This window comes from Gallinula chloropus (genome assembly GCF_964237585.1).
Source record: "Gallinula chloropus genome assembly, chromosome: 2".
Classification (NCBI taxonomy): Eukaryota; Metazoa; Chordata; class Aves; order Gruiformes; family Rallidae; genus Gallinula; species Gallinula chloropus.
The window spans coordinates 56,622,248-56,636,142 of NC_140086.1; the positions used below are offsets into that span (position 1 = coordinate 56,622,248).

General features: G+C 43.1%; 1 protein-coding gene across 1 annotated transcript in view; it reads left to right on the forward strand.

Annotated features, from left to right (window-relative positions):
- Positions 1-541: 541 nt before the first annotated feature.
- GNAL (G protein subunit alpha L) overlaps positions 542-13,895 on the forward strand; it is a gene marked incomplete at its 5' end in the record, with an annotated part of 206,307 nt that continues 192,953 nt past the window's right edge. Inside the window, one exon of the mRNA XM_084260166.1 lies at positions 542-995. Coding sequence (XP_084116292.1) covers positions 542-995 — 454 coding nt within the window. The remainder of the gene's footprint in view (positions 996-13,895) is intronic.

Sequence of the window (13,895 nt, forward strand, 5' to 3'; positions counted from 1 at the left end):
GGCCCGGTGGCCCTTCCCAATAAATGAGAAAAAAAGGAGGGCGGGTGGTGTAGGCAGCGAGAGTGGGGGGGGGGGGTGGTGAGGGTTTCCCCAGCGGTCCCCGCCCCGCGCAGAGGCTGGAGAGACCCTCGCCTCCCCAGGCAGGCGGGCGGCTTATCGGCCGGGATAGCGTGAGGGGACGGCGGAGCCGGTTGGAGGGGCGGGGGGCTGCTGAACGTGTGTGCGCCTGTGTGGCGGCGCGGGCGGCGTGCCCCCGCCCTTCCCCCGCCGGCGCCCGGCGCTGCGCGGTGGGCTGGCGCTGGGGTATTTACGGTAAGGTGGACCCGGCGGTGGCAGCTCGGTGTCAGGTGATCGGCGTTGAGGAGCCGTTGCCGCCGCCGCCCGGGGAGGAAAATGCAAGATGGCCCAGCGGGGCCGTGAGGGGCTCCGCGGCGCCCCCTCCCCGCCCGCCGCCGCCGCCTCCCCGGCGCGTAGGGCCGGCGGGAAGCGCTGAGGCCAACCCCGCCGCGCCAGAGCCCGTCCCCAGCGGGGGCACCGAGCCATGGGGCTCTGCTACAGCCTGCGCCCGCGGCTCTTCGGCGACGCTGGCGGTGGCGGCGGCTCCATCTCCAGCACCGGTGCCGCTTCGGAGCCCGAAGCGCCGGCAGAGCCTCACGCCGCCCCGCAGCCGCAGCCCCTCGGCGCTCCGCTCCGGCCCGGCGGTAAGCCCGGCGGGGAGGCGGATGGGCCGCCGCTGCTGCTGCAGAACGGCGGCGGTAACGGGGCGGCCCCTGAGCGGCCGCCGTTGCCCAAGGCCGGCGGCCCCGGTGGTGGGGGGAAAGCGGCGCGGCAGCAAGCGCTGCACCAGCCACCGGCGCTGCAGAGACCCTGGGAGAAGCTGCGCCTGGAAGAGCGGGAGGCGGAGAAGGAGGCGAGGAAAGTCAGCAAGAGCATCGACCGGGCGCTCAAGGAGCAGAAGCGGGAGTACAAGCAGACGCACCGCTTGCTGCTGCTGGGTACGTGTGTGTGTGTGTGTGCATGGATGTGTGTGTGTGCGGGGCGTGTGCCGGGGCGGGCAGGTGCCCCGCGGGGCTCCCCGGCAGCGCCCCCTCCCCGGCTTCCCCCGTTTTCCTTGGGCGCCCTCCATCCCTCCTTTGTCTCCCCGCTGCTCCCCCCCCCACCCCCCCCGGCCCTGCCCTCCCGCCTCCCCCGGCCGCCTCCGTCCACGGGCTCTCCTCGAGACAGGTTTCCACCTTCTTTTCCCTTCCTCCTCCCCCTCTTCTCTCCTCCCTCCTGGCCCTGGCAGTGGTTTTGCAATGGAGAACACGATCGGCGCTTGTCCTGCGAGGGCGAGCGGCTCCACCCAGGCCGCCGGGCGGGAGCGATGCGGATGGGGGAGCAGCGGGGTCTTCCGGGGGAGAGGATCCCTGCCCCGGGCGGGGGGCTGCCGCCGTGCCCCCCCGGGGATTGCCTCGGCGGGAAGTTGTCTCAGCGCCCGAGCAACTCGGAAACGTGAAATAAAATTGTAAGGAAACCAGGCACGCACTATAGAGGAGGGAAAATGGCCATGCCTCAGATGTGTATAGCCTGTGGGTGATCCTCCTCTGCCGTGTGTAAGCAGGGATGGCTTCATGAGGAGCGGTAGTATGGGCTTGCGGCTCCTAAATGAGGAGTGCTGATGAGCAGTAGGATCCTTATTTTAAAGACGCAGTGAACGGCGCGAGGGGGGAATGAGCTTATGTAGGTATGCAGATTCTTCGTAGACACCCCCTCAGCTTCAAGATGTGTCCTTAAGCTGTTGGCTTTGAAGTATATTTTAGGGATGACTTGTCAGCTTTTGTCCCCCTCTTCTCCGAGGCGCTACGTGCTGTCGGTCTGCTGTTGCCACTGCTCTTTCTAAGCATTAGTTAATAGTCCTCTCCAGAGGATTTGTACCAGCTGATACATTTACAGTATGAAAACCACAGGGGTATCTAATACAAGCATCTCATTTCCTGCAGGAAACAGAACAGTCATACTGCAGGGCTTTTTTTTTTTTTTATGGTCTGGGGAGAGGGCTTATTTGGCCTCTTAGCTGCGGTCACAAATCTCTTATTTTCTGTTTAGTGTGGGAATACTGATTTGCATTTGCATTAGCTTGCTTTGCGTGTTTATGGAGTTTTGGTGGTTGTCTCTGTGCCGTCAAGATGTTGGGTAGTCTTCTATCTGTCTTTATAAAGCTGTTTCTCCATGTTACTGGATTCCTTCATTTCTGTTGGTGGATGAGGGGAGGAGAAAATACAAAATTCAGCAGTGCACAAAAGGTATAAGCAGTGTTCACCGGAACTGTAGCTCTCCAATTCTAAAAAACAAATGGCCAGTAAAAGCAAAGAGAAAGAAGATGCAATTCATGCTCCATGGAATTATTATTCTTTGTTAAATGATTCTTCTGATACTTGAACTGCTAAAGTGATTGAAACTTTAAATATTCCATTTAGAAAGCATTTTTTTTCCAGTGGTTACAGGAAGAAAAACCTCTGAAAGTGTGTTGTGACCAGTATGGCTATGGGAAGGCGAAGATACTTTTTGGTGGCCCTGCTCTAGAGAGCAGTGTAATTCCTTGAGCAAAAGGATCTGAACGAATAGATATTGTAACATGGGTGGCTGTCATAGTAAAGCAGAGCAGTAAACACCTGTTCAGAAGCAATGCCATTTGAAAAAATAAACCATCTCCAACCCTTGGCACCCTGAAAGAAACTCAGTGCTCCTAAGATTGTGTTGCGTTTTGTATTAAATCTGTGTCATAATTGGAACATACTCTCTTGATCTCTGTGTTGCGGGGAGGAAATGCTGGATTATTGTTTCAGCCCTGGTAGATCAGGGCCCAACATAAATGTTTGATTTGGATGTAGGGAGAGCTGCAGGTGCTTTGTGTTGCTCTCTGCAAAGGAGGGGAAATGCTGCTCTAGATAAGAAGGAATATTTAGAATGGGGAAGGGTTTATTTGTGCATTGCAATTTTGCTTTACTCCTTCTCTGACAAGGTAATTGTCTCTGGTCTTGCACAGAGGAAAAGCTTTAAGATATACACAGAGGTTTTCTAAAATAAAGAATATTACCAGCTTGATGTTTTATAGTGGGTTTGGTGCTAGAGGTCCTTAAGGTCTTCCTGGTGGAATGAACCTAAAAAGCATACCTTTGCTAGAGAGAGGAGGAATATTTCTGTAGATCAACATGGAGGAAATGCATAGCAGAGGGGAAATGGTGAATGCAGTGACAGCAGAGCACTGTCACAGAATAAACAAAGTTGAGCAACAGCATTGGCGTGGGCTTTGCTTGTTCCTTTTTTTAATGTTTGTAAATAATAGATTTGCTTTGATTTGCCCTTCTATGTGAACTGGGGCATCTTCAGAGAATATTCTCAAAATTTTAGAAGAAAATGCTGTGTATATTTTAAGGAGCCACTACTAGATATCAAAAGGATATATACAAATAAATGAATTAGTATAGGAAAACTAATAATCTCTGGAGTCTCTGAATACGTAGTACATTAGAGGAGAAGCTTCTGTAAATGTTTGAAAACAACCTTTCCCTAAAAGCCCACTAATTCCTCTCTTACTATGTCAAAAGTAAAGTCATCCTTGTGATGATCGGTGTGTATAAGTTACCAAAATATCACAATGTCTCAAAGGCTTTTATTAGTGATGTTGGCAAATAGCTCTTAAGAACATGTTCTTACCTGTCACAGCTTCAGCCCCCCAACCAGTGTCTCACGCCACACATGATGTTTTGACTCTCCCTTTTTACCTACATTCAGAAGTGCTTCATGTGTTTTGTCATAACCAGTAATTGTGAAAAGGGGGGCAGGTCCTTGAGATCAACTGTTTGTGCGTGCCTCCCATGTAAGTATGTGTAGCTGTATTGGGTGTTACTGCTGTAACTGATGCAGGGGCTTTACTAATGCACTGGAATAACAGCAGACACAACTTGGGTTGGGTTTTCTTCTGTAAGAAGACAAATCCACATAAAAGGGAAACTTGCTTCCACTGCAGTGGGCTGTTTCTTGTTTAATGTCCACTTTAAAAGAGGAGGAGGAGGGGCTGGAAACCTTGAATTGACTTTTGTACGCTGTATTATTTGTGTTTTCTTATTTCCTTTGATATTTATAAGTGAAAATGTTAATCTGTGCAGAATTCATAGGAGGCTTTGCTAGCCCAGAGTTGAGGATTATTCTTACTTTTTTTTTTAAGCATATGTATTTATTGCAGAGATTAACAGGGCTTGGTCAGTCTTGTAGCTTTACTTTCCGTTTGGTCTTTTTTTATCCAGACAACTGCAAACACTCTTCTACAAGACTATTTTAGCTGCTGATTTCCTAGAAACTGTCCAAACATTACAAATCACTTTATAGAAGAAATCTAAATTGCCAGTTCCAGTCTCATATTTTAAGCTATTTTGAGAGTAAGTGGGGTGAAAGGTGATTGGCTTTGAACAAAGTGCTAACCATGGTGGTACAATTAAGGCTCACGTAATCTTAAAGGAAACCATAGAAATATTTTTGCTGCTGTTTTCCAGTCCCCTCTGGCTCCTGTCTCTTCTGTTTTCCCAGACTCCTGGTTGCTGTCCTACCTCTGCCTGACTTTCTCAAGCAGAACTCACTCTTTTGTAGTTCCCTGCTAAACTGAAACTGAAAGTGCTGGAGTAAAAGCTTTTCTGTTCAGTAGAAACTGAAAGTAATGGATATAGGGGTTGAGGGAGGGAAGGTGGAGATAGTAACTTTCTTCACTTAAAAGGTACTGGAGCTATTTACATAATATTTGAGTACTGGTAGCAACATTTTGACAGGTTTGATGTTTATGTACAAAAGTGTATAAAACATACAAAGAAACATAGTTCCCCTGAAGTCATACAAATCAAACGCAAAAGATGCCTAGCCAAGATTGGGGAGTTCCTAAGCAGTAGACCCCTGAAAGCTCAGAATTGTGTAACAAAAATAGTGCTTTACTACAATTTTACTTTAACTACACACCTATTGACTGTGCTCAGAATGATACTGTGTTGCAAAAAGTATTCCTGCTCTGTCAGTGGCGTTTAGACTAAGATTGCAGCGTGTTATTTATCTATGCTGCATCAGCAAACCCTTAAGTTTTTATATCATCCTAAAACCAATTTGATGTATTAAATTTAATAAATCTTACTATAACTTTAGTTTTGACTTTTATGTAGTGCCCACTCGTGCTTATTGATAAGTGCTTGAATTTAGCTTAGCTTGATGCACAGCTACTTTCCCTGTGCCTGCGGAAGGCTGGGTGCTTGGGATGTTCTTCTGTTGCCACCAGATGTGATGCCCTCCCCAGTTTGCAACTGAGCTGGGCACCACTGCCTGTGTTGCAGGGTGTTCCACCCCTCCTGTTGCATCTTCTGTAAGCCTATCTCACCTTTACAAAAACCTTGTAGGCTTGTGCTGATAGGTTTGGGATCCCTACTACAGCCAGGTAGTTCTTGTAATTGGTAGGAACAAGTATTTTCAGGGCTTTGAGCTAATGGGCTGCAAATACTGACCAATGTAATAAAGTAAATGGGTTTTATAATCCATAATCCTTTGTATTGTTCGTATGCCTCTACAACAAAACCAGAAGAGCTTTTGGAACTTAGACCATCATACTGAAGTGTACATGTACTCCTTGCAGATGAAAAACTAGTAGGTAGACATCATCAGGGCATGTTGGAATTAGTTCTTAACTTTGGAAGTTTAAGTGTATGGAAATTGATCCCTGACTTACAACACTCAGCTTTTCTTTGTTCTGTAGATCACTGGTTTATTGCATGAAGCCAGTGCTTAGCTGTTTTAACTGATTTTCTGTTGATTGATGAATTTTTTCTTATTTTTTTTAGTCACATGATATTTAAGAAAAGAGGTTTGTCTTGTTCCATTCCCTGGTAGGTGTAGTGGTGCTGGGAGGCTGTAGCTGCTGGGTGAAGATGGGTTCTGCAGCTGTTACTTAAGCAATATGAACTTTCAGTTATTAGGCAAGCTGTGTATATCAGTATGTATTCCACAAATGCTTATTGTGACATAGTGTCTTAATTAAGCAAGCTATGCTGATACTTTCTCTGTCCTTCTAAGTTCCCACTGTCACTGTAACTTTTCATTTGCAGAAATTTTAAAGAGTATGTGGAACTTCTGGATTTGCACACTTGTTTTCCCTTTCTCCATGCCTTTTTTCCTCCTCAGTTTAGAAGAAACACAGTTTTGAAGCTGTTTCCATATTATTCCCTTTCTACTGCGAGCCCCACACTTCATACCTGCCCAGCCTTTCGGCATTCCTTACCTGAATCTTATGATATTTTTTTTTTAATCTCTAAGATAAAATAACTGTATAAATAATACTTACATTGTGGGATTCTTCCCCACTCAGTTGTAGCATCTTTGACATGTGAAGCTATAAAAATTTGTGGAAATATTACTGTTGGATTTGTTGTGGGTGTTTTTTAGTTGTGGCTTCCTTCAACTTACTCTTCAAGTCAGGTACCACTTGATCTTAGAAAGCTCAATTAATATTTTAAAAATTCTTTCTTCTTTTTCTTTTTAATCCCAATACCCTGACCTAGCTGTGGGGGAAACCCGGTCCTCCCTCTGCTTACCGTACTTGATAGCCTGTTCTAAAAACATGTTGTTCTGAATGGTCTTCTGAATAATAGTATAGAAACAAAATGGTGCAAGGTAACAGAGCTGTTGCTTACCCTCTGGTATACAGGATAGAAACTTCTGAGTTACCATTTTGCATTGGGAAAGTCTTGACTATACCTATTGTGGATTTCTTAAGTGCTGTGTGCTTTGGATCTCTTGTAATGTCCAGTAGCACTCCTTAGAGTAGCACTCCTTAGAGTAGCACTCCTTAGAGTAGCACTTGATGGGTTGAACAGATTAGTAAAATGGAGCTGATGTTCAGCCTGTTGGCTGGTGCCGTGGTTCAGAAAAAATCTAAAGCTGCCTTTCACTGAAGGTAGAGATCTATTTTTAGAGTCAGAATATGTATGTTATGTAAGGATTTATTGCTTACTATGTTCTTAATAAAACCAGCCTTTCTGTAGATAGTTAAAATCATCCAGTTATGGTTAAGATTTACAGCCGTGCAGGGTTGTTCAGCCCTGTGAGGTTTTTATGCTGCAGTCATCAACACGTCTTTCAGTTTATGGGCAGAAGCCTTGTCTTACTGTGCCATTACTTACTGAAACAGTTGTGTTGGTTGTACCTTTAATGCTTTGGATGTTTTCTTTTGACTGACAATACAATAATTCAGTAAGTCTGGTTGGTTTGTTTGTTTGCTTTTTAAATACCCAGGAGTGCAGGGTCTGGAAGAAATGCAACCTTGTAATTGGCTTGTATACGTTGTATTTATGCCTTTCCAAAAGTGGATGAACATGTTAAGTACATGGACTAGCAGTCTTACAAATTATCCATGTAGCGCTGTATAACTATGTTAAACTCTTGTCTCTCGTCATTTGTCTGCATGTGAATATTGAGACAAAGTTTAAGGTCTTAAAGCCTTGCTGGATAAACTGCATGAAGAAGGAAGGACATGCTGTCTGGGACAAGTGTATATAAAAGTATTTAAGAAAATACTTTTTTTTTTTTTTTTTCCCCATGTGAACACAGAACAAGGGGAAAGTTTCAAAAAATCAAAGAAAAAACCTGACAATTGATGTCTGTAAGGTAACATTAATCACCTGCAGTGGAAGATCTTAACTGATAAGATCTCTTTGAAGTGAAACTTGAATTGCTTCCTCATAATCTGGTATTTTACATTTGTTTGTTTTTAAACTTAAGTTTGAAGAATTATAAATTCCAGTTATATTTAAAGTAATGTTAGGCTTTAAGAATAATAAATTATTCTTTCCCAAAATACCATCACCATAGTAAATCAATCCAGGTCATGTTTTAAATTCTATACTGTTATCTTTAATTTTATTTTAGCCAAGAATTTACATCATGTGGGAACAGCATACGTTTCAGAGCTTATAAAGCTGCTTAAAAGTAGAAAGCTTTTTTCCAAGCAGTGAAAATAAACAAAAGGAATTGAAAAGGCTTTCACTTTCTCTATGATAGGCAATACTATTTTTGACAATTTCTTTTAAGATTTCATCCCTGTAAAGGCCAAAAAGGAACAGTTAGTTCAAGCAAGGTGTCTAGCTAGTCTTTGGAAGCTGCAGAAGGGAGAACGTTCTTTTTGTGATTTGGCTTAGTGCATGCAATAGAGACAATTAGCAGGCTGAAAAAACATCTGTAACAAACTGGCAGTAAATTAATTCCTCACAATGTATCACTTCTGTCTCAATCCCTTGTTTTTAATTATTTTCAAATGCATACTTTTTTGACATGTGTAATACACTCTGTGTTTGATTTGTCATATGTGGATTAAAATGGAGAGTAAGAGTTTTATTTTCCCATCGCAAATATGTTAAACTGTCGAAAGTGGATGATCATGGATCCTGATACTTCTGTGCAAGTGTCATTTATATTAAGTAACTTCATCTTTTATTGAAAACTGTGATGGCTGTTGCTGGAGACATTGCCACCTCTGTTATGCTATGATTCTCTTAAAAATGGAGACTTAATCATTCTGGGGTCTGAAGCAAATGCAGGGCGCGTTCCACAGTGTTAGGCAGTGCCTTCTTAATAGTCATCTTTATGTTCATGAACGTCTGGTGTGTTGGACGACTAAGCTATGACTGTATCAGGTGGCTTTTTTTCCTTCAGTGAGCACTCGTTCATATTTCACGTGCTTGTATTCATGTTGATTGAAGAATGGTTTTCTATTCCAAATGATATGCTTTTGTGAAGAGATGTGCACACACATGTCTGCACATGTTACAAGATGACCACTTGTGAAGCCCAGTACACTGCCATGAGGGGTCTAGGTGAATTAAACCAAGTCTTCAGGAGTATGTGGTTAGGTTATATCCTGGCACAGCTCATAGGCTTGAAGCTCTGTAAGAACAGGGCAAGTCTAATGGATTCTGTAATGAGATTGGGTTTTTTTGGTCCTTTGATTCACTGGGCGTTTGAATTATGAAATAGACTTATGGTGTTATCTTCTGCCTGTTCTGAGCTTGCTGTACTTGTCTAATTCACTGTCTAGGAGAGAGATGAACAAGATATTAAGCACTTCTAACATGTAGCAGCATTTGCAAAGACAAAATTCTTTTTTAATGTTTTTAATCTATAAACCTAAGATGAAGAAGAATATAATCATCTATATAAAAGCATATGCAGAAATAACCACTTCATAACCTGCAATGGTATGGTTAAATAATTTTGTGGCTGTTTTTAAATGAAGAAAAAAGTCTTTTATTTTCTAAATGGCAAGATGCTGTGGAGTCTATTTCTTGCAACATGCCTATCTTTCCCCCAATCACTTGATCATCTAATACTAAAAACTAAACTAAGAAAAAACCCCTTTATATACAAGACAAGGCTACTTCATCTGTGCTTAAAATTCTTGTAGTATCCTCCTGTTATGTGTGAAGCTGTGCAGCTTAGTCATGTCTAAACAAGCAGAACAACTGCATTAAGGATCGGCTATAACTTAAGCTTACTGTGAGATCCTTTTATTCATTGCATGTACTGACTGTGAGTATGGCTTAATGCAGAACAGTAGCTGTTCAAACTATTTTGCTTCTATCCTGTGAAAATATTTCTGTAAAGGAGAACTGACAGGAACTGGAGGACATTAATTCTGGTTCCAAATGAACAGTTCATCTTCCTTCATTTTAACAGTTTGAAATAACAGAAATCTCATTCTTAAGAGTATTTTCTCACACCTTTGAGAGAGGGAGGAGCACAAAAAACAACCAACCAACAAACTACCCTTTTTTCATGTAAGTTCTGATTATTTTCATTTGTTTAATAGAACTGAGGGTCTAGTTAATACTGGTCTGGATTGTCTCTGTAAATGAAATAGTACTAGGAGAGGAAAATAAGCTTTTGGCATTTGGAGGAAAAAATGGGTAACAAACTGCATTTAAATGACTGTCATGCATTGTTCCTCTTAGTAAATACACTTCTTGCTCTTAAGTATATCTTGAACAGCTTTACACTTCCTGTGATTCTTCAGTGCTCTAAAGCATTTAATTTCTCTTAATGGAAGACTGATATAGAAACAGTGGAGTTGCACTTGATTTAGTGCTGCTTGATCAGGAGCCGTAGCAATCCCTCTAATGCTTCCCTATTTCCAGGTGTACTCAGGGTCTGTAAAGGTGGTGTTCCAAATTCTGTTGTTGTTTTTCCCTCAGGTTTTATTATTCTACTAATTGTGATGTCTGGATTCATGAGCTTGTTTGATCAATAGTCTTTCCAACTTGATTATTATTGAAACAGTACAGCTGGTGTGTTACTGGGGTTTGGATTGGATTTATTTTTTTTAATGGGGAAATGAAAGTAGTATTTATGGAGGCAACATAAAGCTGAAGCAATGCAATAAAGGGACAAACATCCTTTCAGATGCCTGTGCTGCAGAAGGATTTGGGGGGTTGGGCAGAATTGAGATGGGACTCTCTTCTGTGCTGCTTCATGTTATGCTCTGTACTGTTGCCAGTGCTCCTGGTCCAGCAGTTTTAGGAGTAGGAAATAGGGTCTCTAATGCTGTGGAGGAGAATTGGCAGATGTTTTGCACTCAGTCTACATCATTATACAATGCTTAAGAACACACTATAGGCACATGCTAATACCTGGTTCTGTTCTTGGAGACCATCCATCTTAATACCACAGTTTCCTGGGGTATTTTACATTGCCTGTGTGTGAGCAGTGGCATAGCCTGCCAAGGTTCTCTAGTACCTGGTGTTCCAGTACGTGTAGATTGGGTGCAGGGCAAAACAAATACATAACCTTCTCAAGCCTAAACAGCATAGTATCAGTACATCCTACTATGTTGGCTACCACTGAACTGTAACCTTTTCTCAATGACAATACTTCTCTTAAGATGAAGATGGCTGAAGGAGTATGGGAGAAAAGGTTTTCAGGTTTTTTGTTCCTCTACTCCTTTTGACTTACTACTTAAAATTATTCCAAAGCATCACTGAAATACCTCACTTTGTGTTTCTTTAAAGGTAAGACTTACTTGAAAGTAAGAATTTCTACCTTTTAAGATTTTTTTTCTTCCTTGATAAGAGCAATTAGAAACTTGCATGAACTGCCTTTTAACATGATGTGCAAAGAAACACCGAAGTAATTTCTTAATCATGTGTCTTCAAATTGTTTTTTTCTGATATTACTGAGTACCAAATAAACAGACATACAGCATTGTCCTGGTTTTAGCTGGGATAGAGTTAATTTTCTTCCAGTAGCTGGTTTAATGTTGGTTTTGAATTTGGGATGGGAATAATGTTGATAACACTGATCTTTTGCTTGTTGCTAGGCAATGTTTACACCAAGTCAAGGACTTTTCAGCTTCTTATACTGGCCTGTTAGTAAGGAGGCTGGGGGTGCACAAGCAGCTGGGAGGGGACACAGCCAGGACATCTGACCCAAACAGGCCAAAGGGATACATCATATCATGTGGTGTCATGTTCAGCATGTAACTTGTGGGAAACTGTCCGGGATGTGAACACGGATTGGAAACTAGCTGGACATTAGTAGGCAGGTAGTAATCAATTCTCCTGTGCATCACTTGTTCTATACCTTATATTATTATTCTGTTCTCTTTCTGTTGTCTTAAACTCTCTTTATCTCAACCATTGAGTTCACCTCTTTTTTGGTCCCTCTTTGTTGTGTTTTTTTTTTTCCCTGATTCTCTATTCCATCCCACTGGAGTCAGCGAACAACTGTGCATGTTTTAGCTGTCAGCCTGGTTAAACCACAGCAGTCCTTTTGGTACCCAGCGTGGGGCTAGGTGGGTTGACATAATGACAAATTTGACCAGAGTGGATTAGAATAACTTTGTTAGAAGCATTCATTATATTAGGTTAACAGTTGCTGATCACAATGTTGATCTACTTGCTCTCAGAAGTTGTAGCATTTGTTCGAAGAGTTGTGTTATATAACACCTTGCTTGCAATATACGATCCCTGTTGTGCTGTTTATCATCTCTGCAAACTGGGTCAAGGTTATCATTGTGGTATACTTGGTAATACTTACGAATTTCTTGGTTGCAAGACTGATCTGGTATTTGTACTCAGCATTGCTGTCATCTCTGTACTTTGGGAGCCATCTATTGGAAATTATTAATAATTACACATCTTATTCTTTCTCCTGAGAGCCAATCTATCAGAACATCCTCCTTCATCGTCTCCTTCTACAGGCTAATTACAGTAGCTTTTGGGCATATTGAATATCCTTGGGATGTCCAAACCAGTATGATTCTACTCCTATATCTCCCAAATATGGTTCAGGCCTTGTTTAGGGTTAAACAGCTATTTTAAGAATGCCAGTCAAATATTAACCCCCACAACTGCTACTGTGACTGCACCAACCACTATGATAGGCACTGTGGCTGAACCAGAGAACCAACCTGTGCAGGTGTCTGTCACCCCTGTACAGAAGAGGCAGTACACACAAATCATTTTAGTAAGGGTTGAAGATGAACGGGGGTTACCATGAGAACAGGAAGAAAACCCCACAAATGAGATAGTAACCACCCAGTCCCTGTCTCTGAGTGAACTGCAAGGTTTCAGTCATCTGGGGGGCACCTGACTGCTCCAATGCTGGGATAACAGGGCCAGTAGTTTGGGATTAGAGGATAGGGAGGCCAAGAAGCAGCGGCTAAATCCCTGTCTAGAGAAGGTGTCATTGACAAGGCGACTGGAACAAAGAAACCCTCAGCCTCTGGAGACAAATCCTGTCAAGTGTGAAGGAAAGATCCCTTCAAGGAAGATGTATGTCATCCAGGCAAGTGGACCAGACATGAGGCTAGTACCTGAGGGAGTTAGCCATAATGGAGGTGATATATGATGACCTGAACAATGAACAGTTACCCAAAGATCCTGATGAAGTTCCGTGCCTGAGACCCGTGTGGAAGTTTCTATGGAGTGCACCATTGTTGTATGGTAGTACTCATTGGCAATAACGACCTGGAAAGACAGAAAGGGACAAACAGTGAGTAAATTAGCTGTCTGATTCCAGCAATATGAAGAAAGTCTTTCTTCTTCCTTATGGGCCTGTGTCTTGGCTGTGGAAGAACTGTCTGAAAACCTGTTTGAAAAACTGTTCTGTGAGTTTCAGCAACTCAAAGAGCATATGTACTACTGCCCACCTGTATGTACTGGTATCTGAGCTATTAGGTGAAAGCATCTAATCAAGAGAGGATATAGTGGGTACACAGCCCAGGCTGACCCCTGGTGTTTTGGAGTTAGGCATACAGAAGATCCAAGGCCTGCTACACTACAACTAAAGAGAGATACTGGCAGCATATGAAAGAGTTCGAGCTGCTTTGGAGGTGGTTGGTACTGAAGTACCACAGCTCCTCCCGGCACCCTGACTGATGATGCTGGGCTGGCTGTTGAGAGGGTGGGGTCTCTCTACACATCACACAGCTGATGCTACATGGAGTAAGTGCGTTGCACTGATTACACAATGGGCTTGAATAAGAAACTCCAGTTGCCCAAGAATTTTGGATGTGATAATGAACTGGCCAGAAGGCAAAGATTTTGGAGCATCACCAGAGGACTAGGTGATGTGCTGAAGAGGATCCACTGTATAATAAACTGCCAGAAAATGAGAACCCTCATCACTAATGGACCCTGTCTCATTGTGGGCAAGTGTCAGAGGTGGAAGGCTGCTTTATAGAGTCCTATATGATGTTGCAGAAACTGCTGTAGGAGAAGGTGAATTGAACCTGTTTGTGGAAGTGAGGACCATCCAGCTGGTTTTAGACATTGCTGATAGAGAAAAATGGCTGGTGCACCTTTGTACTGGCTCCTGGATGGTGGCAAATGGCCTGT